This window comes from Chamaea fasciata, unplaced genomic scaffold (genome assembly GCF_029207755.1).
Source record: "Chamaea fasciata isolate MVZ Bird 193981 ecotype frontalis unplaced genomic scaffold, bChaFas1.0.hap1 SCAF_3, whole genome shotgun sequence".
Taxonomy (NCBI): domain Eukaryota; kingdom Metazoa; phylum Chordata; class Aves; order Passeriformes; family Sylviidae; genus Chamaea; species Chamaea fasciata.
In genome coordinates, this window is record NW_027094088.1 from 36502748 (window position 1) to 36526274 (window position 23527).

Sequence of the window (23527 nt, forward strand, 5' to 3'; positions counted from 1 at the left end):
TTCCTGAGATGACATAGCCTACCTTTGCATGAACATCTTGTTTTATCCACGCTTCAGCTTTCCTCTAGTTAAGTGAACATCTCACAAACAGCTGTTAGCGGATATTCACTCTTTTCATTAGTATCTTTGATAGGAAAAGAATTCCGGTCCAGAAATAAAATCTTTTTGATACAGAGATTTAAATTACAGGGAACCAACAGGCATTTCAAGCTAGTCAGAGCTTATTCCAGAGAGGAGAAGAAAGCTGTTCTGTGTGATGGCAACAGCCAGTTAGTTTATGCTTTTCTGTGTCCATGTGACATCACTGGCCTGAGTAAAGCTTTGGTGCAAGAAAAGGGTGGTCAGTGTTGGAGTACCAGCAGGGAATACTGTTGCCTGCCCACACTGTTGAACAGTTTCCACTACTAATTTAATCTTGAGTGTGAGGGAAGGATCAACTAATTGCTCATAGGAGTATCCCCCACCCCTTCCCCTGTCATTCACAACTCATCTGTCAGGAAGCCAACACAGACAAGCTTCATTAAAGTAAGAGAGAGAGAACAGCTCTGTCAAGACTCCAGTCAGTCTCTTAAGAGCTTACTGTGTTTGGTTAACCTCTCCAAGCACTGTGCATGAATTGTAACAAACTGAAAAAACCCCCCTATGTTCCACATGTGAGTAGTAAGGAAAGTTTAAACCCATCTAGTTTTGGTGTGGGGTTTGTTGTTGTTGAAATTTACTGTATTCTTTTTTGGGTTTTGTTGTGCCCAGAGTACTACAAAACAGAGTTAGAGTCTTGATTAACTTCTAGAAGTTTTGTATGAGAATTATCTGGTCTAATGACCTATTGGTGTTGTCTGTCTGTTCTGCCACCTTCTCTTGTGCTTCAGTCTGAAACAGGTCCTGAGAATCCCTCATGGAGAAAGGCATAAGAACCTTTCTAAGTGCATTTGTGAGCTTAGATGAGAGGAATTAATTGGGACTGTCTTTTTTGGTCTTTTCTTCTGCATGTGTTTCTTTAATAGATTTCTTAATTGGGTCAAAAGACTTTTGGGCAGTTTTTCAGTTCATTAAACTTTTTGAACTAGCGTCCATTTTATGTGCATTCTTCTGTTTTGGAACGTTGAAGTGCTGTAGAGAATCTTTGGCTTTTTTCCCCTTCAACATATAAGAGTTTTGCTTACCCTTGAAGCGTCTTTTCAGTGATAATATCTGAATTGAATCCTGTACACAGGTTAGGCAAAACCAGGATTTTACTATTTTCTTCTGCATTCCTGAACGAGCTGATCCCTGAAGATGGTGTTAATTACATCTAAAAATTCTGGTTTAGTGTTGTGCTGTTCTTTGGGCGGTACCTGAAATTTCATACTACTATTGTTTCCTGACTCTCTACCTTCAGTGATACGATAGCTGTCACCATCTTAGGCAGCTAGTAACATAGTCCTAATGTTGTATTTGCTCTCCTTTTTATTGAAATTAGAGATCAGAGATGTTCTGTTAGTGACTGGTATGGTTAACTTGCTGATCTAATTTGACAGGCTACTCTCTGACAAGTAGCACCACTCCTTCACCAGCTGATCTGCTGCATATCCAGGATAAAACATGGATTTTCCCCAGTCCTCCCATTAGTTTTACTTTCCTAAGATAGGAATGATTCCTTCCTGGTAAGTCTGGTCATTCTTTCTCAGTTCTAATTCCTGAACTTATAATGCTTCATGTAGAAGCACAGACACTTTTGATTCAGTTGCTTCCTCTGTTAAAAAGCACACTGTTTAAAAAACTTTCATTTTTTTTTCCATTTCTCACTGTTATCTGTTCGTTATCAACTCTTGCTTTGTTCTTTACTTGAGTGTGCTGACTTGACTAGAAGTTGTGACTGCATCATTCAGAGCTGTATTTTCTTTCCCAGTTTCTGATTAAAAATTCTTCTGTGGTACTTGTCATTTCCATCAAGCTTTAAGTGGAGTTTTGTCTCCCATAGAGCATTCTGTTCCATTTTCTGACAACTCTGAAGTCCCCTATGTTTATACCATTTTCTGAGCCATGCAGCAAAACTGCATGTCAGTCTCTCTGGCACATTGTTTGTTCAGACTTAGCAAAAAGTGTTAAATTTCAGTACACGAGACAAATGCACTGTAATTTGTCACTTTAATCCCATAGTCCCAGAATGGTTTGGTTTTTCAAGGGACCTTTCATGACCGTCTTGTTCCAACTTCCCTATCATAGACAGGGAACTTTTCATGAGAACAGGTTGCTCAAAGCCCCATCTGCCCTTGAACTCTTCTAGGAATGGGGCATCCACAACTTTTCTGGGCAACCAGGCATGCTGCCTTACTACCCTCATCATAAAAAGTTGTTCTTTATGTCTGTCTTTCCCTTCAGTTGCCCCATGCTCTTTCAATATTTAAGGTCATTATAACACATAAGAAGTAATGCCTTTATATAATATACATGATTCTAAAATATTTCATAACACAATATGTTACAAAAATCAAGTTCTCAAGCAGTAATTGAAAATTGTGGTAGGGGGAAAAATCAACCAAGATCTAAAGTTACAGTCAGTACTTCTTACATCAGCTTCCTAGTAAAAAAATTTACAGTCTTAATCCGTTTACCTTTTTTTAAAAAAAAATTCTCTGATTCCGTGCACACATTCCCAACAGGATACTGCTCAACTGCTTTCTGAACCATACTCCCAGATTGCTTTGGAACAAAGTTAATTCTTTGGTGATCCTCAGCAATTGCCTCTGGGTAGCAAGTCTAGTCTGAGTCTAGAATCCCTTTAATTTTAAGTGCTTTTTACAGTACTTTTAGAATGTGACTGTTTTTGGGACCTTAAATTTTTTACCTTTTACGGGTTTTACAATGGGAGAGCTCTTTCCTTAGACCATTCTGTATTTTATAACCTCTATGTGCTTCTCGAAAAGGCAGCAAACAGATGTAACTGTGTTCAATTGATGAATAATCTGATCTTAAATACTACTATGATATGGATTCTGTTTTGGTTTCTGCGTGGTGGACAAGGATAGTTGTAGGACCAATGCCACTGCCAACTTAATAATGGCGGTGAAGCAGAAATACATATATATACATTTATATATTGGAGCAAAAACTCTGGTGTCTGTCTTGCTTTCTGAACTGGAACCTCAAAGCTCTGAACTGAAGGACAATTGCTGGTCACTGTAGTCCCAGCTGTGCCTCTTTACTGCTTCGAACAGCTTCTGTTGTTATTATGTAACGCATGTTTGGGTATTCCAGCTGTTGCACACATGCAGATCCTTAAGAAGAAGCCAATTCCCCCCATTCCTCCTTTTGCTATTCCAGTGGCTTACAGTGGCTTTTCACTGCAGAGTATGCTTTGCATCCTGAAGAGTTTTCCTGCTGTTGCACCCTGGAGGGCTGTATCTATAAGCTTTTTTTTTTGTTCTGATATTTTATTTAGAAATCCACTGAATTCCTAAATTGGATTGTCTTTTGATGTGCTTCTGGAAGTGATATTAGAAACAAATATAACCCGCAGCTGTACACTCAGAATATTTCTAATGGGAATTCAGGTGATGAAGAGTGAAGAGCTTCAGACTGTAAAAGGAGAAAGAGGTGTATAAATTTAGCAATGTAATTACTTATTTTTTTTTCCCTTTCCCTCCTTCCTTTCCTCCCAGCCATTGCCAATTTCCACTATAATTGAATGAGTAGAGGAGAACTGGTAATTCTGTGTCCTCCCTGTAAAGGAGATCATTTTGGGGTGATTCCAGAGTAGTCAGTCAGCCCTTTCTATAACAGTCTCCTTGAGGGGATGGTGTCACATACATTTCTCAGGTTCCCCTTGGAGAAGGGAGACACACAGTCTTCTGTTCAGCCAAGTGAGTGGAAAGTCCCAGGTTTACTGTCCCTGAGGTGAATGAAAGTCAATGGAAACTCTGAGTTCTGTGGTTACGCTCTGTCAGGTTGCCCTGGACAGGGCAGCAGTGTGTTGTCATGTGTTGACTTGTACCATATTACTTTTTCTACATGATGCATAGTTTATTCTTACCAGGATGAGACTTTATAGCTGCTATCTGCTTAATTGATATTTACTTGTATTGTGTTGAAAATGAAGCAAATATTCACAAAAATTACCTGAGGGAGCTCTGGTGACAAATTTTTACTTTGAGGTGTTTGTTATGCTCTTAGAGCTCCTCTTCTTTAATTCCTCCTTGTTGTAGTGATCATGTGGCCTGTATGATCATTGCCCTGTAATTTCCACGTTGCTGGGTGTTTCTGAAATGTTTTCCATGGCAAGATTGGAATCTGGGTTGAGATGTTTAAAGCTTATACTCTATTACAAGTAATATTATGGAAAAGGTAAATGCATTATCTACTGTTCTTTTGTATTTTAACACTATTTGTCTTCTTTAAAAGTTTAAAGCAGCAGCTGCTGATGATGATTGTACTTCTTTTCTAAAGGCTTTTAAGTGGCTCTTTCTGAGAACAGCCATTTCAAAGTTATTCATAGTAAACAAGGTCGTTCTAAGAAATGATAAGTGCGTGCAATTGTTTAAAGAGTAGCTATGGAAACTAGATGATTCTCAATTTAATATGAACGTTCATTGCTTTCATTGGCTGTGCTCCCTTCTTGAAACTGACATGCTTCACAGGCACTCCACAACATTTCTAATTAATTTAATTTTCTTAAAATGGGCAAAATATTCATCCTGATTAAGATATGTTAGAGTTTTAAGACACAGGACTGCTGTTTGCTTAGCTTTCTGTTTGTTTTTTTAAGTCGTAAATAGAATCTTTTTTCTCTTCCAAGCTGGAAATATCTGGTTAAAGAAACTTTTGGTCTCGAAACAAGACCAGAAGTGCCAAATTACAGCTTAAAGTCATTAAAGACAAAAGACTTGTCTCATGTATGTTACAAAACATGTCCTGAAGGCTACAGGAGTTGTGTGCCTAGACTTGAACGTTCAGAGTTTAGTGGGCATAACTTCCAGTTTCTTAGATTACATTATTTACATTGCATTTCTAACACAAATGGTTAAACAGTACCATTTTACTTAGATAATGATTTAAAGAAGTACTTGAGTAGTTATTTTTTCATAAAGAGGACCGGGGTTGGGGGGTAGAGATTCTTCCAGTTTAAAAGAATGAAACCAAAGTGGCAATAAAAGCTGGTGATTGCCGCACATTTCTTTCTGTTAAGTCTGTGGTGGCTGCACTGTTCTAGATAGAAAAACTGTGGGAAAGCTTGTTAAATATTTCTATTTCTACAAGTTCACTTCAAAGCTGGAGTTAGTTTTTGATACTGAGAGGGGTAGATGATAAGCTTGGAGCACATTTGTTTTCGGGTTCCTTGACATGTTGAATTTGGTGTGGCTCTCCTAGGTTTGTGTCTCTTGATTATATTTGTGAAGTTCTAAAATACCAGTGACTCACATCAGAAGTCACTGCTTATTACCTTTATTAGTCATTGTTTATTAGCCTTCCTAACTGTATAGAAAACAGTATGCATGTGTTCATAAAATCTTCTTAACCTGGTAGTGCTTGCTAGTTAAAGGCTTATTTGTCATCTTTTAGCATGCTTGACACAAGCTTCCAGAACTATTTTTTCTGCTCTGAAACACATGCTATGAGGAGCCATAGCTGCTTTTGGCTGGGGCTGTGAAACTCACATGAATAGTTTTAATTCAGTTAAACCATGCATTACAGAGATTGTCTTCTGAAAATATTTAGTTTTAATTGTCAAACTTGTTACAGAGAATTGAAGAAGGAATATGTGCCTCTATTGTAAAATTCAAATGTCAGCTATTGGCTTTTCTGATTCTCTCTGCTTTTCTTATTCCCATCCCTTCCTATGTTATTGGGGGGAAAAAAACAAATGAAACCAAAAAACCCCAATATCCTGTATGGCTTTAATCAGTTGCAGTTGTTGTGCACTGTACTTATTGTAATTGTCTTAAAAATTGTTTCATAATTTAGTAAAATTAAACTATTGCAGTTTGTATGCAGTACTCTGTGTCAAACTCATACAGAATGTTTCAGTATTCACAGAAGCTATAGTTAAGAACTCAAGTTCTTAGCTACACTAGGCAGGAAAAGTAGTTATGGCTGGAAGTACAGCCCAAATTTTCCCCTTTGGTATGTTGTTATAAAATACTGTTCTTTTTATTGTTGTGTGTTATTTCGCAGTTATTAATATAACACTGTGAACAGGGAAACTGCAGAGCCTCATACAGTACAGAACAAGAGCAACCTGTAAGAATTACAGCAACTTGTGGTGTGAGCTGCAGAACAGAGAACACAAGCACATTTAAGGGTACTATGAAAATCAAAATATTCTCAACATCCAGCTGATTAATTATAGTAGGAAATTGCTGTGTGTCCTGTAGTTTGAAATTGGGTATTTTTTTCAGGTGTTTGGAACATTTTATCTTAATTTTTGCCAAGGAAGATAATTGGGGTATATCTTGGCTAATTGTTAAGTATATTTGTGCTCTATCAAGAGTTAAGCTAAACTAAAAAAAAAAGCTGTGCTTTGAGCACAACTATGCACAGGAGATATTTTGCTGTAATTAGATTTGCTTTGATTGTGAAAACAAGGCTCCACTCTAAGAGTTTCTATTTCCATGTATGTAGAACTCTGTGTCTGAGAAAACTTCCTATAAGCTAAGAAGCAGCAGGCTGTAAGGATTACAAAAGGTCAGCAAGGCAGCTCTGCTCATGAACATCCAAAGCCAAATAACATAGGTCTGTTTTGGCTCCTGTGTAGACCTTGTTGCTTTTTTCGTCCCCTCCCAACATTTCCAGCCCCCAGTCTCAGTTTGTTCTGTGGTGAGGCTAATACTGGCAGCAGAGGATAGTCATCTGCCTACCTCATAGTATCAGTAGTCATCTATCCTTATCCTGAGCAGAGGAGTTGGGCAAGCCATCTCTGTGTGTAGGATGCTCCTGGTATCTCCCCATTTCTGGCAGGAAGTGGGGTCTTGCACCAATCCTTTTCTGGGTATCTCCCCTGGAAGGCATGCTGCAGGTTTAAAAGTGCCTGTGGATGATTGAGCCATGTCCCACCCAAGAACAGGAGCCAATCTCCACACGACAAGGCTACAGGGGGGAGTGCAGGAGTTTGGTCACTTCTTGTCACCTGGAAGGGCAGAACCAGCACGTTCATCTCTCCAACCTCTTGTTTCTGGCTGTGCATGGTGGACCTGAGAGTTTGCTCATCAGTCATGGATGTGATCAGGCAGGAGAAAAAAGGCATTTGAGCAAGCTGAGTCCAAAGCAGTGTTTAAAGTACTGGAGATGAGTAGCAACTGCTCCAGCTTTCACTCTGTTCAAAAGTAATGTGTTAAGCCCAGGGTTTCTAAACAGCCATGTCTTTTCATCATTAAATTATGTATAAGAGTCAGTACCTATGGTATTTATTGCTGGAGTTTCCAAAAATAGCACTGAGCAGTAAGTACTGCCAAAGAACTCAAAAAGTGTTGAGAAATACTAGGCAATTACAGGAACATTGAAGTGCTGGAAACAGGAAGAATGTGCTCCTGTTCTCCAGAAGAGTACTTGTCAGAATACTCCTGAAAAGTATCATCATGATTCAAATTAGTGAAGTGGCCTGGGAATGGATTGTCGGTTTCATAGTAGTATCCAGATTTTTCTGACATCCTAGTTGCTTTACCAAGGGAGAGGTGAATTTGCCTCATGCAGAACCAACATGTCTCTTTGACAGGAATGCCAGTTTCCAGGAGTTCAGAGGAACAAGTTCAGCCAGGCTGCTGAGGTTGTGTAATTCACAAACCTGCTAGCACCACAGAGCAGGATGTTTCCAAAATACAGCTTATTATCAGTGATCTTGATATGGTACTATTTTATTTATATTCCTACCATGACAAATTATCTCAGTAGATTTTGTTTGCAAGTTGTCTGTTTTAGTATGTTCATAAGGTCATGTGATCAGTTTTGTGATTCAAAATGTATTAGCCTATGCAAATATTGTGTTTGTTTTGGCAGAAAGTTGTCAATGTCAATAATTTATTTGAAAACACAAATCCTAATATGGTTTATAATTCAGATACCTCTTTTAATAACATTAATTTTATCTTTTTCTATGGAGCCCAAAATATGGCCACATGGAGGGTGGTTTTTCACTTCCATTGAAACCATGTTTTAATTTTCATAATTTTATAATAGAATTTTAGAGGGTAATGCTGTACTTAAATTTTTCAAGTTAATAAACCTAGATATAACACATGCTCTTTCAAATTATACTATAAACCAATGAGTTTCTAGAGGTGAATTGTACATGTGAATTGCTTCTTCGTGAAATAAAAGGTACATAATTGTTTGATTTTTTTCTTCTATTTTCCCCCTAGAAAATAAAAAGCATAAACTTTGTCATGAATTTTTTTCTAAATCATTAAGAAATAGTTACTTAACGTTTTAAAATTTTTGTTTCTACGTTACTGTGATGATTTAGCAGCTTTAAAAAATTGAAATTATATGAAATATATATTGATGGTATTCTATAATTAGATGTGTTTATTTTGTAATTCATTATGCATGCAGTTCCCTAGCTAAATAGTGTATTATTTCCAGAAGTGCAGTCTGCTTTTTCTGGTTTGCTGAGCAGTCACTGGATGTTTTAAGATAATTTAAATTAAGTTTAATATATTTAGGAGTTCAAGCATGTATTTCTTTGAACTCATAATTGAGGAAAGAGAGAGAGCTCTAGGAGACAGTTTCAGTAACGAAGCACACAAATCAAAAGAATGTGAGGAGAAGATTCTAAATTGAGCCCTAAGGATGTAATTCCAAACACTTTATAACCTGTCCTTTTTATAGTTTAGACTTGTTGGAATGGCAGTGTTCAGCTGATGTTTAAAAACTGTCCTTTATGCAACAGGGAAAAAAATAAGTATTGTCAAATGTGGTTTACTGTTAGTGTTACGTATAACATGAGCCTGTAAGTAACAAACTTCCGAAATTTAAAATATATGCCTGGTATATTGTACCAAAACTAAGGACTGGGACAGTATCAAAAAAGAAGGAATGTATTGAATTACATTTTCTCAAAAGTGACTCTGAAAGATATTTCATATAACAAAGCCTGTAGTTCTAAGGAGATCAAAATTTTACATGTGGAGGAAGAAGCAAAGTGAATTTTTGAGGAGAAATCGGAGACATCCTTAAAAACCAGAGGAATGCCTCACAGACTTCAAATTTACCAACTGCAAATAGGAAAACAAGCTATTCCTAGACCTCTGGAATGCAGTCTGGGCTTTTGGTCACAGTATTTTTATTTTTTTAAAAGTAGGCAAAGTGGTTTGGAATAGGAGATCCAAATTCCTCCAGATATTGTTGGTTCAGCCGTATGTTAGAAATTCTTGATAGCTGCTTTCTCACAAGCTGAATTTGAATTGTAGGTGGACTAATAATAATGAATTTGCTTGCCTTCGCGTACGTTATCCCTGCGTTGATCATGGGCTGAAGTCAGAGACACAGTGTTCTTTAAGTTTGTTTGCATTTTGCTGCCTTCCAGGGTGACAAATGTGGCTTTCAGGAATTAGAGTTAGGAACCATGAGGAATCTCTGCTTTGGCATTCCAGGGCAGGGTAAAGACCACTGAATGGAGCACCTACAGGTTTAAAGCCCAAGGATGCAAAGCTGTGTTTGACAAGTAACAAAGTGCTGGGATGAAATCATGGCCAGCAATGAAATAAATGAGAGTTCTGCTGTTGACTTCAGTGAAATCAGGACTTTATGCTAGCATCCGGGAAAACAGCTTGTATGGAAACCAGTTTAACTGTTTCGGTTTCTTTTGTATGTGGACCAAGCAGTGTGCCAACATTTCATTGTTAAAAACATTGCAGTATCTTGCTAGATGGTGATGTAGATCTTTTTTTTGCAGATAGGGAAGTAAAAAAGAAAAAATGTGTGCTTATTCCATGCAAACTTCTGTCTCTGGAGCAAACTATGGCTTAGTGTAGAGCAAGATCGGTAGGAAAAATGAGTTTCATACAGTTTAACTTTTGTCCTTGACCTCAGTGCACTAGAAAATCTTACCTTTTACCTAATTATTTTAGAAATAAAGCTAGGGCATAATAATGATAGTAATTATAACTAAAGCATTTGTTGGGTTCATTAGCAGTGGAGGGGTGAGGCACTACCAAGTTGAAATCCGCACTCACTTTCAGCCCTGTAATTTTTGCTGAAAATCATGAACATTTCTCAGACAAAGATATTACTATCTTTATATTATCTAGGTTTGCTTTCTGAAAAATTATTTTAACACAGTTTTCAAGCAACTGGTTTCTGTATGGCAGGATTAAATTAAGCAAGTAAATGAGGAAAAACAGCCTATTTTTAAATCTAGATTCCTTGCATGCTGTTTTTAGATTTGCTAGCTGTAGGAAATGTTGCAGTGATCTATATGTGCCAAAGAGTGACTGTTGATGTACTAAACTTAATTTTTCTTTCTTTGATGTCTGAAATGAAAAGGAATATGTTGTATCTCTCCTGATACTGGACACTAAGCCAGTACAGAAATACTCCTAAAGTGCTCCTATTAAGCCTTGAAGGGATTAGTCATGTAGCTAAAATTTGCCATAGCTGGTCTGCATTATTAAACAAGCTTGATAAGCTGATAAATAGCATTGTGGTGGAGTTTGATTATTTTTATGGTATCTCTAATAGAAGTGAAAATAGAGGATGTTGTTTTTTGTTAATCTGTTGTCAAGGTTCTTAGTCAAGGTTCTCTCTGCAGAGGAATTTCTTAGGTCATGACAATGAATAAATGCTTTATCAGTTCTGTTAGCTTTAGTCTGTTCTTTAGCTCTACTGAAGTGACCCTTTTACATCAGGGATCTTGTACTGACACAAAAAATACATAGGCACAAACATGCTATTTCTCTGGATGTTATTTTTCTGAAAATAAATGATGGTGAACGTGTAGTTATAATGCATCACATGTATGTATTTTTAGTGAACAAAATGTTACTTGGCTGAATTTCAACAAACTACATTTCAGTAACAGTTTTCTGAAATTGCTGCCCTCTGATCCTGCGGAAGTTTACTATCTTAATTAGAAATTACTTTTCTGTGTAATGTTATGTTCAAACTACTTGTGTATATATGTCACAAGGTTTTGGAAGCTCCTTTACCCCAAAATTAGGCTCCTGGTAAGTGTGACTGCTTGCTGCTGTCCCCCCTTCTCTGGTTCTGCCCACAGATGGAAGTGTTCCATTTTGGTGGTGACTTAATATGAAGGACAGTCTTTATTGCCTGATTTTGTGGTATAAAGAAATATATCATATGAGTTGTTTCTCTAGTTCAGCTAAGAAAGTAATTATACATTTAAAAACTTAGATGTTAAAAGTATTCTTGGCCTAATGCAAATATTATTTCTATGTCCAAAACTTCCCACCACTAATCTTTTCACCTTCTGGGGTACAGCACAATATGTACTTCTGTTCTTGTCGTGCATCATTTCCAGACTTCCCAGATGTGGTAGGAAGCTTGCCATTGTTTCATCTCTTGAATGTAGGTGACTGCTGTGGAGAGCTTGGATAAACTTTGGGGTTTTTCTGACCCTCCAGCTTTAGGATTGCTAAATTTTGTGGTGTAACTTAGGAAGAGCAGCCCCTATGGTGTTTCAGGGAGTGTGTCCTGTAGCCAGTACAGTCTATCAGAGCTGTATTTATCTGCTGATTTCATATACCAGAAAAAGCTTCTGCTGATGAATACACATAATGAAGATGGAGTCTGGATTTAATTTTGAAATTTTCAAGGCTTGCTCATCATAAATTATACTTTTTGTCAAGTAAATTTAGAAAGCCTTCAGTAAATGTGGTTAAGATTCTTAATGTGCAACAACCATTTTCCCACTCAAACATGAAGAGATAATTTGTTCTCCTATGAGTACTTGTGTATGGTACTTGGGCAAACTCAGTATTGTATACATCTGCTAGTGTTTGCTTATGTAAGATATCAGAATGTATTGCAGAGCAATAAAGTGCTCCAACTTGCACACCTGGCACTTCCTGAGCAGGAAAAAAAGGAAGGTCTGTTTGCATTTTTTATGGTGTTAGGAAACTGGTATCCTTAAGCATAAGGATTTCTGACTTCTTTTTTCTCTGATCTCCATCAAATTTATGGTGTGCTCATCAACCATTTACACTGGCATTCTTGAAAGGAATAATGATTAATTGTATCTTGTCATAGTTCTGATTATGCATTATGTGGAAAAAGTATTTATTTTTTTAGTCTAGAACTTACTGCAGTTAATTTTTAATTATGGGTTTTTGTGTCTTTCTATCATATATTCCCTATAGAATTTCCTCTGGAACCGGAGTCAGGTTGTTCCCTGCCTGTGCACTTTCTGGACACCCTCAGCTTTGTGTATATGAATGCCTTTAAAAGCCTTCCTTGTTGTTTTCCCTCAGCTCCTTCCACCTCAGTAATTTGTTTTTTAATCCTATTTTGTGCGCTGGAAACTTTCACTGGGCTGATGTGAGGGTATCTGTTGTTTGGCTGCATCCTCATAGACATCAGTTATGTGTGGGACAAGTCCTGGTTGCTTCTGATGCACATTGTCATGTTCATCAGTGCTCAACTTCCCTTTCCTCTACAGTCCACGTACTCACAGTCTTCATCTCTTCTTGACTACCCACCATTAATTGTCTTGGGTTTTTTGTCTTTTCCTACTTGAACATGGGTCTAATTTATAGAAAGGTTATAAACCTATGATGTATTCCTTTATATCTGACTCCATCTGAGAAACTCTGTTTATACCAGCAAGATCATACTTGTAAAACGTTTTCTAGACATAACAAGCAGTAGTGAGAAAACAGTTTTTGCTAATCCATCTGCATCTTTGCAAAAACGTAATAGGGTAATTACTTGCTCCTTGCATTTGTTTTTGTAATCATGAATTAACTTGTCAGAATATCAAGGATAGGCCAAGGTTTTGGGTTCTTTACTAGCATTTTTACTTTTCTTTAGGTATTGTATTCCTAAATTACAGGTTTCTTCTGAATTCAGATAAGGATGTAAGTGTATTCTCCGAGACTTTATCTTGTGTGGATATAATTGCTAGACAGAATAATAATTGAGGGTTTTCTGAACTACTGTAACAAAATTGCATATAGTTTTTTAAATTACTTATTTACCTGAACTGAGGTATTATCAAACCATGTATATGTTAGTAGACTTCAAAAGGATATATTATAATTAATATATATTCAAGAAAATGAATCTGTTATGTTCCATATATTTGCCCATTTTAAGTTTACAGCACTGTTTTATAATCTAAGATTTCTTAGTAGTCTCTTACAATATAAATCTTCAAAGTTTTTTTTTTCAAATTTCAAATAAATTACATCAACCTACTGGGCTCTTTGTCTCCTGTTTTGTTTAACATGTTCAAGAATTTGAGTAGATTAGTGGTGCATGGTTTTGCTTTGCAGCAGCTGTGCTCACTTGCCTTTATCGTATAACATCCATTGTGGGAGCTTGTTTCTATTTTCAGTTGTCATTTAAACATGCTTTTGTAATACCAGAGTCTGTCTGTCTCATGGGTTGACAGATTAGAAATTATGACTCGTTAATTAATATGTCTTGATCTGAGTAATTTTTTTCATTACATTGTGTCAGTGTAACATGGCACTACTATTATGGAAGCAAAAGCAATTTTTCTGTAGAAAATATAATGTAAAACAGGAAAGGGAAAAACATCAATTTACTGAAGAGAGTGTATTGAACTGACGCAGTGCTCTGTTTGTTTAAGTAAGTCTGCTACTAACTAGTGAATTTCATCTTGACTCAGTGCTGCAACACAGTGGATGCTTGAAGGGCAATTTCTTACTGCAAGTAATATTAAGAGCCACTCTTCTAAAAGCTGGATTTGATAGTGACAAAATATCTTACCTGACTGTAGTATTACTCATGTAGCATCCTGGAAAACAACAACAAAAAAACCCCAAAACGGAGAGTTAACTAATAAAAGCAGAGGAATAAGAACAAGTCAGCAACACATAAAGGTTTTCTGTTGTGGAATTTTTTTCTTTTTTTGCCTCCTTGAACTTTACTGGTGAGAGGTGTCTGGAAAGTTGAAGATATATGTATGCCTGGTAATCTATGTAGAATAATTCAGATTTCAAATTAATTAATCTGGATTTGTCAAGAGCTTCATTGGTTAAGTGTTAGTGAAAATATGCATGAAGTAACAAATAATTTGTGACTCCTAGTTGGTCATTTGGTGCGTGGTGAAAAGGAAAGTTTGTGAATTGCAGTTACTGTGAGACTTAGACTCAGCTGGCTTGTGTTCATCCTTGTCTCAGACTTTTCTAGCCCTTATGCATACTGTTTCTTTAATAATGGTTTGGGATACTTGTAAGATACTTAAGACTTAATACTGTAGGAAGATTTTTTAAAAAATTGGCATCACTTGTATCTTGATGGCACTTCAGGAGTGGGGTGGGACAAACTTTTTGTACCTATTTTAATGAAAAGATGCAGTAGGCCAATGTTCCTTTTTTTAACTGATAGAATTACCATTTATAATTTAAGTATTTTACAGAAGGAATATACCTCAAATTTAATCTTTGAATGCTGTATTATATGAGGAGTGCTTGCCTGCTGTTGCGTAACTTGCAAGAACTCGAGCTTCCTTCAGCTTGTGTGACCAAGCGTCTGTATTGTTGCTCTGCATGTGAATATTTAACTAACAGAAACATTTATTTTGCCTTAAGAGCTCTTTCTGCTTTTTGACATCTAGGAAATGAATCATTGCCTTTGATTCTGGAAAACTCAGTATATTTCTTTAGAAACCTGGAAGAATGTTTGTAATCTACACATTTCAGTTTGTGTTGTATGTGAAAGATGAAATGTATCAATGGAGTAATAGTTGCACTGTTTTCAGAGTTCTGCTTCACAGAGCTTTAGTTCATCTCTTACACCAGGTTATGCTGGAAAATAGGATTCAACCAATGAACAATTAAGTTGAGTCTGCAAATACAGAGCTAGCTTTATTAGCAAACACTTAGGAGTTAGATAATCCCTGAAAGTGTCTTGGACAAGGCTTTTACCACAGCAATTACATATAAGAGGGGCAAAACGGGTACTTGTGGATAAAAGTTAATGTTTGACATGCCTGTGTGAACCTTTATAAACAACTTTGAATTCCTTTTTACCCATTTTTCTTGGTCTAGATTAAATACCTTTATTAAGGTTTGTTGTATTACATCATTTACAAACCAAATCAATTTGATGATAATCAAAGATCTTTTCTATATCGTAAATAATATTCTAACACTTTAACATGGCAAAAAACTAGGAATTAATAATGGTATTGTTTGAAAACTTATTCATTATATCCAAACTACTGTCTTTGCAAAATTTTGCCTGGGGAAAAATGTATTGCAAAGATATAAATCAACGCAGTTTTATAATGACGATATTAATGCAACATTGTAGGGTTGTTATTGTAGGACAGGCAGGTCTCAGTGCTTGTTTTGCAGTGTTTACATTGTATTTCAGGACAGGAGTTTTAAATATTCCTTAAAGATACATATTTGCACATAAAATCAATTTTTAGCAGAACTCTTGAGCAATGGTGAGAATAGAGAAAAGCGGAATGGTTCTCTTTCATCTTCTGTTACTGGTGAAATAGGCCATCCTTGATTTAATGTTGGGTAGGATATCGTAAAGGGCTTCGAAGAAATCCCATCTATTCATCATCAGCTGGGAAGTTAAACCTTTTCATGTATCTTTAAAAATAAAGAATATATATATCTCATAGAAGCAGTGGAAGGAGGAAACAGCTGGCAAAGGTCAGGCTGAACTAGCAACTGAATTTTAACAATTTACGGGGTGAGGGGGGTAAAGGGGTAGTTCTATTTCTATGCCTTTTGAACTGGCCTGCATATTTTTTTTTACTGTCTCATAGTTTTAGAAAATAAAGGTTTTCTTCTCCTTTCAATTTTTCATTGTGATTTTGGGAGAAGGTAATGAAGAAAGAATTTAATTTCTACGCTCGCATGAAGCAGTAGTGTTAACAATTCATATTTTCTGAAATGTTGCTAGCTAGGAGCCAGGCATGGGAGCATCAGGCTTACAGCAAATAAAATAAAGAAAGCCCACCTGAGTGAGATTCATCTTAGTTTAGTCTTGACAGTATTTTTCATGCCAAATGTTGATCTCATTTCTGCTTGCCGGAGTTATTCTGGTACGTCACATTCTTTCTCTGGTTTATCAAGCAAGAGAGCTTTCTTTTGCATGACAGTTAGCTGAAAATGTTTCTTTTTCCCCTGTAGGGCTCTTGTAAGCTTATTAGTATTTATAATGTTATTTGTTTGTTGGAGGTGCAGCTAGACATTTGTTTACCTCCCTGGTGTACACTTCAGCAATGGCAAGTTTTTGTCAAGTTTATTAAGTTAATGTCAGTTATATACCAAGATCGTCAAAACTGAGCATATGTAAGAAAAAGGGTCCAGGCAAGTCCTAACTTTGGTTTTGTGTGATTATTGTAAGCAGATGCCTTGGTGATTTAGATTAGGTGATTTTGTCTGCACTGAAACAAAAATTAACAACTTACACATCATGAAGAGGTGTTTCCTTTTAAAGAATTGGATTGATAAAGTTACGGCTTTCCTGTGTAGTACTGAGTAAGCCGCTCTTGGGGAAAAAAAACAAACCAGAAACTGTCTTAGCAGTAATTCGTTAGCATTAATGCAAACTAAATTAAGAAAGATAATTAAAATACCTGAGAAGAAAGGAAGAGGCAACTTTTGTAAATTCTGATGGTTAAGCTTTCAGCCTCCAACATACGGCATTCGTGTTTTTGGTGTGGCATGGTGTGTTGATGGGTTTTTAAAATTATTTTTAAAAATTATTATAATTTCAAGTGTTATGATGGACTTTTTTGTAGGTTGGCAGTAAGGCTTCAGTGTGGCTGGATGTGTGGCAAGATAAAGGGTAATAATAAAAATAAAAGGACCTAATACTAACAAACAAGGAAGGCCTTGTTGAACATGTAAAGACTGGGGCAACCTTGGCTACAGTGACCAAGAGATTGTGGAACTCAGTATATTACATGAAGGAAGAAGGGCAGCAATTAAGATTACAACCCTGGACTTCCAAAGAGCTAACTTTAGCCTTTTCAGGGACTTTTTTGGACAAATATCATCGCAATGTGCCTTCAGGGAAGAAGTATCCAAGACGGATAGGCAATATTCAAGGATGTTTCTTGGGGGGCTGAAAAGTGGTGCATCCTGATGAGCAAGAAATTGATCTAAGTGGGCAAGAGACCTGCATGGATGAACACAGAACTCCTGTCAATACCAAAGTACAAGTGAGAGATACACAGGAGAAGGAAGCAGGCACAGAACACTTAAAACATAAAGAGAGATGCTGTCGAGTATGCAGAAATGCAACAGGGGAGGCTGACCCACCTGGAAGTAAAAACCGGGCCAAGGGTATCAAGCAGAGGAAGCAAATACATCAGTCACAAATGGGAAATTAAGGAAAATGTGGGCCTGTTCTTAAATGGAGTAGGAACTCTGGTAACAGAGAATGCGAAGAAGTCAGAATTACTGAAAGCCTTCTGTCCATCAGTCTTCACTGATAAGACCAGCTCTTAGGAAGCTCTGACCTGGGAGACCAGGGAAAAGGAATGGTGGAAGGAAGAGGAGCTTCATCGAGGAGGATTGGATTAGAGATCACCTAGGCAAACTTGACATCCCCAAGTCTATGGGCCACAGTGGGATGCATCCATGAGGGCTGAGAGAGGTGGCAGACATAGCAAGGCCACTCATGGTCATCTTTGAAAGGTTATGGCAGTCAGAAGTGGTGCTTGAGAATTAGAGGAAAGCAAATGTCACCTCAGCCTTCAAAAGGGGCAAGAAGGAGTGCCCAGAGAACTACTGCCTCACCTCAATCTCTGGAAATGTAATGGACTGCCTTGTTCTGGAGGCCATCTTTAAGTACATGGAAGACCAGAAAGTGACCAGGAGTGGTCAGCATAGATTCACTAAAGGTAAATCATGCCTGACCAACCCAGTTGTCTTCTACAGTGACAAAACTACCTGGATGGATGAGGGGAGAGGAGTGAATATTTTCTGCCTGGACTTCACCAAGCCCTTTGACACTGTCTCTCACATCCTGGTAGGCAGACTTGGGAGATGCAGACTGGAGGAGTGGACAGTGAGGTGGTTTGAGAACTGGCTGAATGGCAGAAGACTTGACCAGGTCCATATTGTTGACTCATTCATCAGTGAGTTGGATGAAGGGGTAGATGCCTCCTCAGGAAGTTTACTAATGACACAAAACTGGGAAGAGTGACTGATTCCCCAGAGTGCTGGGGAAGGATCCTGACAGGCTGGAGGATGGGCAGAGAGAAACTGTCTGAAGTTTAAAGGCAAATGCAGGGTCTTGTACCAATACAGGCTGGAGGCTGACCTGCTGGAAAGCAGCTCTGTGGAGAAGGACCTGGGGGTCCTGGTGGACAGCAAGCCATTCATGAGCCAGTAGCACGTCCTTGGGGTCAAGAAGGCCAATGGTGTCCTGGGGTGCATTAGGAAGGGCATTGCCAGTAGGTCAGGGAGGTGATCCTACCCCTCTGCCCAGCCCTGATGAGGCACATCTGGAGTGCTGTGTCCAGTTCTGGGCACCTCAGGACAAGAGAGATGTGGGGCTCTGGGGGTGGGTTTGAGCAGAGGGCAACAATGTTAATTAGCCACTTAAATGGCAGCATCTGTATCTAGTGTTTTGATCTCTGTTGTCAAGTCCTGCTTCTGCATTCAGTATAGACACTCTTTTATGTCCAAAACCAGAGATGGATGTCCTTATGCATAGGCATCAAGTGAGGTCCGTTAGAAAAAGCAGGTTGTGCAGGAGTGATTGCACTGATTCTTTGAAGAAATGAAGTTCGTATGTAAGCAGTACCAAAGGCAACAACTTCAGCTTTATCTCAGGCTGAGGGTTTCCTGGTCATACTTCTTATCAGACTGTGTTGAATTCCAAGCCTGACCTCCAGTGCCAGTGAAGGCTCTTTTGATCTTCTGGTAGGAACCCTAAAGACAGCACAGACAATACAGTATTCTCTCTTAGTCTGGCAAATGGACTTCTACTGAATGTAATGAGACTGTGTAAGTACTGTATTTGAAATATGAACTTGAAGACAGCCTGAGCAGTTTCTGTTCTACATAGGAGGCTTAGAATGTCACTATTAATGAATGTGCTTGTTAACTTGGATCAGTTTGAGAAAAAGAGCATCTGTGTAGGACAAAACCCCATTGTTTATTCTAACCACAAATCCATTGGCTACACCAGTTACTAAACATCTTGAATAACATCACCAAGGAGTTCGGCATTGCTTTGGATACAGGGGCTGGCTCGGGCTCCACATGTTAGAAAACAATGTAGTAGTCATCTGAGTTCTTAGCTGAAACTCTGCAGTCTCACCTCTGTGGGGAAGTGCTGCTGAGCTGTCCTTTATAACACAGGGTTCATGACTTATTCTCAGAGGAGTGGTATTGACCCTGCAGAACTGTGGCTCCCGGGGATGGTCGTTACAAATTCCATAACTTTTTTTCCCATTTTTCCATTTTTGAAGACCAAACTGATTACAGACCCTCAGGTGAGAATCAAGTAAGGGAGGCTTACAGCATCCCTCTCTGTATGCCTTCATTTGAGCAAAGGATGTCGTAGTCCCGATAGCCACTATTATTAGGTTAGTAATTGATTCTACTCTCCATGGAGTGCGTGTCTTTACAGTCTGATCTGCACTAGCTATGACTGCTTGAAGGCATGTTATTAGTAGGTTTGTTACTTGCAAGTGTGTTATTACTTGCTGGATGGTGGGATTCTTCAGCCTTGGGGCCACAAAGCCGCTTGCAGTTTCATTGCATGTAGGTAAGAGCTGCCCAAACTGCTGCCTTATTAATTGCTGGAAGAGTGAAGGCCAGTTTGTTAGTGAAGAAATGATTCCTGCTGCTGATGGTGGCTAAGTAACCATGGGCTTTTTGGTAGGGAGAGGAGGAATTGTTATTGAAAGTTGGTAAGGCCTTGTGCAATGAGAAGCTGAGGTCAAAGGGAGGAATTTAACCATATGAGTCAGGATTAGCTGTGGGAGATCTTGAGCTTGAAGGAATCTTCTTGTTTAGCAGGAAGGGGAAATGGTTTTGTTGTTAAGGGAGGCTACATGGTTATGGGACATTTGTCAGATGTTCAATAGTGCAGACAAAGAGAAAGTGGAAGGGCAAAGTAATGGAACTCTGAGACACAAACCTTCTGATTAGGTGGGAAACAGTCTGAAGCAGGGGAAGGGGAGCAGTGCTTGCTCTTTGGCTGGAGGGCTATGGTGAAGGAGGAGATGATTTATGGGAACAGAAGGGGAAAATCAGCTGGGTTTAGGTTCTACTTAATGGACGTTGTATGGAATGAACGTTGTAAGAAATGGAATAAAGTTTGAATGCAACACTGCTTCTCTGGCCTGTCTGGAAAGCTCTGTGTGTTAACAAATTTGAGCTGAAACTCATTTTGATCAGGGCTTTTCCCTGTTCCCTGTTCCTCCCTGTTTTCTGAGCTATCCATGATATTTTTCTTGCCATGTCAAAAAGAAAGTTATATAATCCCTGTAGTCTTTCTTTCTTAGGAGTTCATTGAACTGACAAGACAATGAGGGTGCTAAATGCTTGGAAAATCAGGTGCTTACTTTGTAAGGTAGTAGGTTTCCCAAACTGTATTTTGAGAATTTGGGATACAGTTGAATTTGTCTTCAATTTTGTTACACGTAGTTTCCAAGTCTAATTTATTAATTCTTACATGGTTCTGTCTTTTCTATCTCTTTCCAAAACAGGATGATACCCCTTTCATCTCAGACACTAATGATGAATCTTCATCATGGCCAAACACAGGAATATGTGATTAAGCCCAAATACTATCCAGTAAAAAAAGTGATTTCAGGAGAGCAGTCCACTGAGGGCTCATTACCACTGAGATTGGGCCAGAATCAACCTGCATCACCTTTGCGATGTGAGTACAACTAAAAAAGCATGCTCCCTTCTCTCCCCCCACAAAGCTCCCACTCCCCTTGTTTTAAGATCTTGAAATTTTCTGCAGTAACACTTGAAGACAGAGAAAGATGAAAAATAGCTATACATGAGAATTCTTAGATTAGCAAATGTTCCTATATTCTGCATTTTGTGAAGAAACAAAACAGATTTCCTGGATGAAAAAAAAACAATTGAACCTGATTTCACTGTTGAAAATTCATCATGCCTATTTCTAGATAATAGTTTTTTCTTCAGAAAAGGGTGCTTTGTGAATGCTTTGCTAGAATAGGCACATCTATGAGTGTAGTCAGTGTCAGTATGATGGATACCTTTTTGGAAAGCTAGAGTTCAGGACTGTGGTCTCATTGGTGACTGTTTTTCTTCATATTTAATTTATTACGTGTTTATGAATTTCTGCACAGTATGGAGGCGGCCTGAGAGTTTCTGCTTCATATTTATAAAAAAAAAGTTTGTGTAGGTGCCCAGCTTGTGGCCTTGGCTCGTGCCCCCTTGTGTGCAGAGCCTGAGGACAAGTTTTGGCTTAGAAGATGAAGAGCTTGATGAGTTATGGGTTAGGTATTACAGAATGTCTGCTGGCTTGATTTGGAGAAAAGTTCCTGCAGCTGAATAATGGACTAGTTAACATTGAGACCTTAAGGTACTTGCAGTCTCTTGACAGACTTCCTTTGCTGTAGCACAAAGAATTATGTTCGGCTGAGGTTTTAGGGAAGAGCCATGCCTTCTAAATATTTAACCAGAATTCCTTTGTGTATCATTGCATTTCTGCATTGTGCATCTTTATGGTCTGTCCATTTACACTTAAATACAACTCCCCACTTCCTCTTCCTTGAGTATAAGTGTGTGGAATGTAAATGAGACTATTTGCTCTCATTGAAAGAATTGTGGGCAGCTGGAAGTTTTTCAATTAACATTTTCAGAGTGGTGAGGTATATTTCTTGAAAAGTAGTATCTCCTTTCTTAAAAGTTTCAGAAAATTTCTTTTTTTTTTTCTTAATCACGGTGTCAACATCAAGCAGTTGTCTCTTTTGTAAAGAAGATAACACTGCCTTTTTTTTTTTCAGTCAGCAGTTATTTTCCTTCGAATAAAATATTAATGGCCACCAGGATTGGATTGTGTCCATCTCTTATGACTCTTACTAGTCAAAGAGTATACAAATTCCAGGTTGTATAGTTCTCCAGTATTTGGAGTGACTGTTCCAGGTTGGATTCTGCCAAAAAAAACCAACAACAACTTTCCTTTTGCCCCCATTTTTCAGGCTGTTTTGAGTCAGTTTACCTTTGATACACTTAGTGTTACTCACAAGTATCAAGCTGTCACTAAAAGGATGGATTTTGAAAGCTGGGTTTTTTTCTTCTCTGGTAGCATAAGGAGATGCAGCTACAAGGCAAAGGAGCCAGTGCTTCCAGCTCTTTCTAGCTTATTTGAGCCCCACTGTTAATTGCAGTGTTCTGAGGGACATGACTAGGAGAAGGAGAAGCAGGACCTGAAGACAGGAGTGTTTTTTATTAAATTCTAAGAAGCCCCTTAGTGAGCAGTGCATTAATAAAGCATTCTAGCCTTACTGAAAAGCTCATGAATCCTAAAACAGCTGGAGGACAAGTAGTAAAAGAGTTTCTATGGCCTGATAAGGTCAGCCATGACTTACATGTTGACTCAGAGGTAAAATGCAAGCTATTTGGATGGTTTTGAGTTTTCTGGTTTCTGGATGTGCTGGAATGAACTTGAAGATTAGAAGACTGCTTGTTTTCATAGAAATTGAGTTCTAAATTTCAGCTGTCAGTATTTTAATTTTAGGGATGTTGAATTAGCTACAGTGAGGTAAGATTAGGACGTGAAACTTTGTGTCAGGTTTTCTGTGATAATCATGAATATGCAGTTCTGAGTCCTGTCTTGACCAGAGGTGGACTCTGTGAATTAGTTCATGCTTATGGGTGATGTTCATTGTCTAGTTAATTTATGAGAGTGGCTGATAATCTTAGGGTGTTTCATTATTGCTCTTAAATATGTAATCTTATTTAATGGGACAGCCTCTTACTTCATTGAGCAAAGGAATTGGTACTGGCCATGTGGAGAGACTTGAAAAGGAAGAGGGGGAAAACGTAATAGTTTTATTAAAAAGCAGAAGCCAGAAAGTTAGTACAGAATGCTTCACAACTTTTTTTTTCTTTTTTTTTCTGTAACATTAAATAAAATTGTTTTACAGATCAGAAGAAATAGTAGCCAGGTGATAATTGGTAGCACTGCCCAAGAGTTCATAGCTATCAATTAACATGGAGTGCAAAGCTACTCATTCTGTTGGGTTTTTATGAGAATTTCTATGCATTTTACTTCAAAATATTAGCACTGTGCCAGAGAGTAGCCACTGTGAGAAATGTACCCCATAGAATAAACTTACTTGTCTAGCTGTAGCTGCTGTTGGTTTTGAATTTTCTGGACTTCTATAGATTGTTTCAATCTGGTGATATAAAATGGGTAGTCTTGAAACTAGAAGAAGTGT

General features: G+C 38.0%; 1 protein-coding gene across 2 annotated transcripts in view; it reads left to right on the top strand.

Annotated features, from left to right (window-relative positions):
* LTBP1 (latent transforming growth factor beta binding protein 1) overlaps nucleotides 1-23527 on the top strand; it is a 186101-nt gene that overhangs the window by 25684 nt on the left and 136890 nt on the right. For both annotated transcript variants that reach the window (XM_066178599.1, XM_066178600.1), the window contains exon 4: nucleotides 20813-20988. In XM_066178599.1, coding sequence (XP_066034696.1) covers nucleotides 20813-20988 — 176 coding nt within the window. The remainder of the gene's footprint in view (nucleotides 1-20812; nucleotides 20989-23527) is intronic.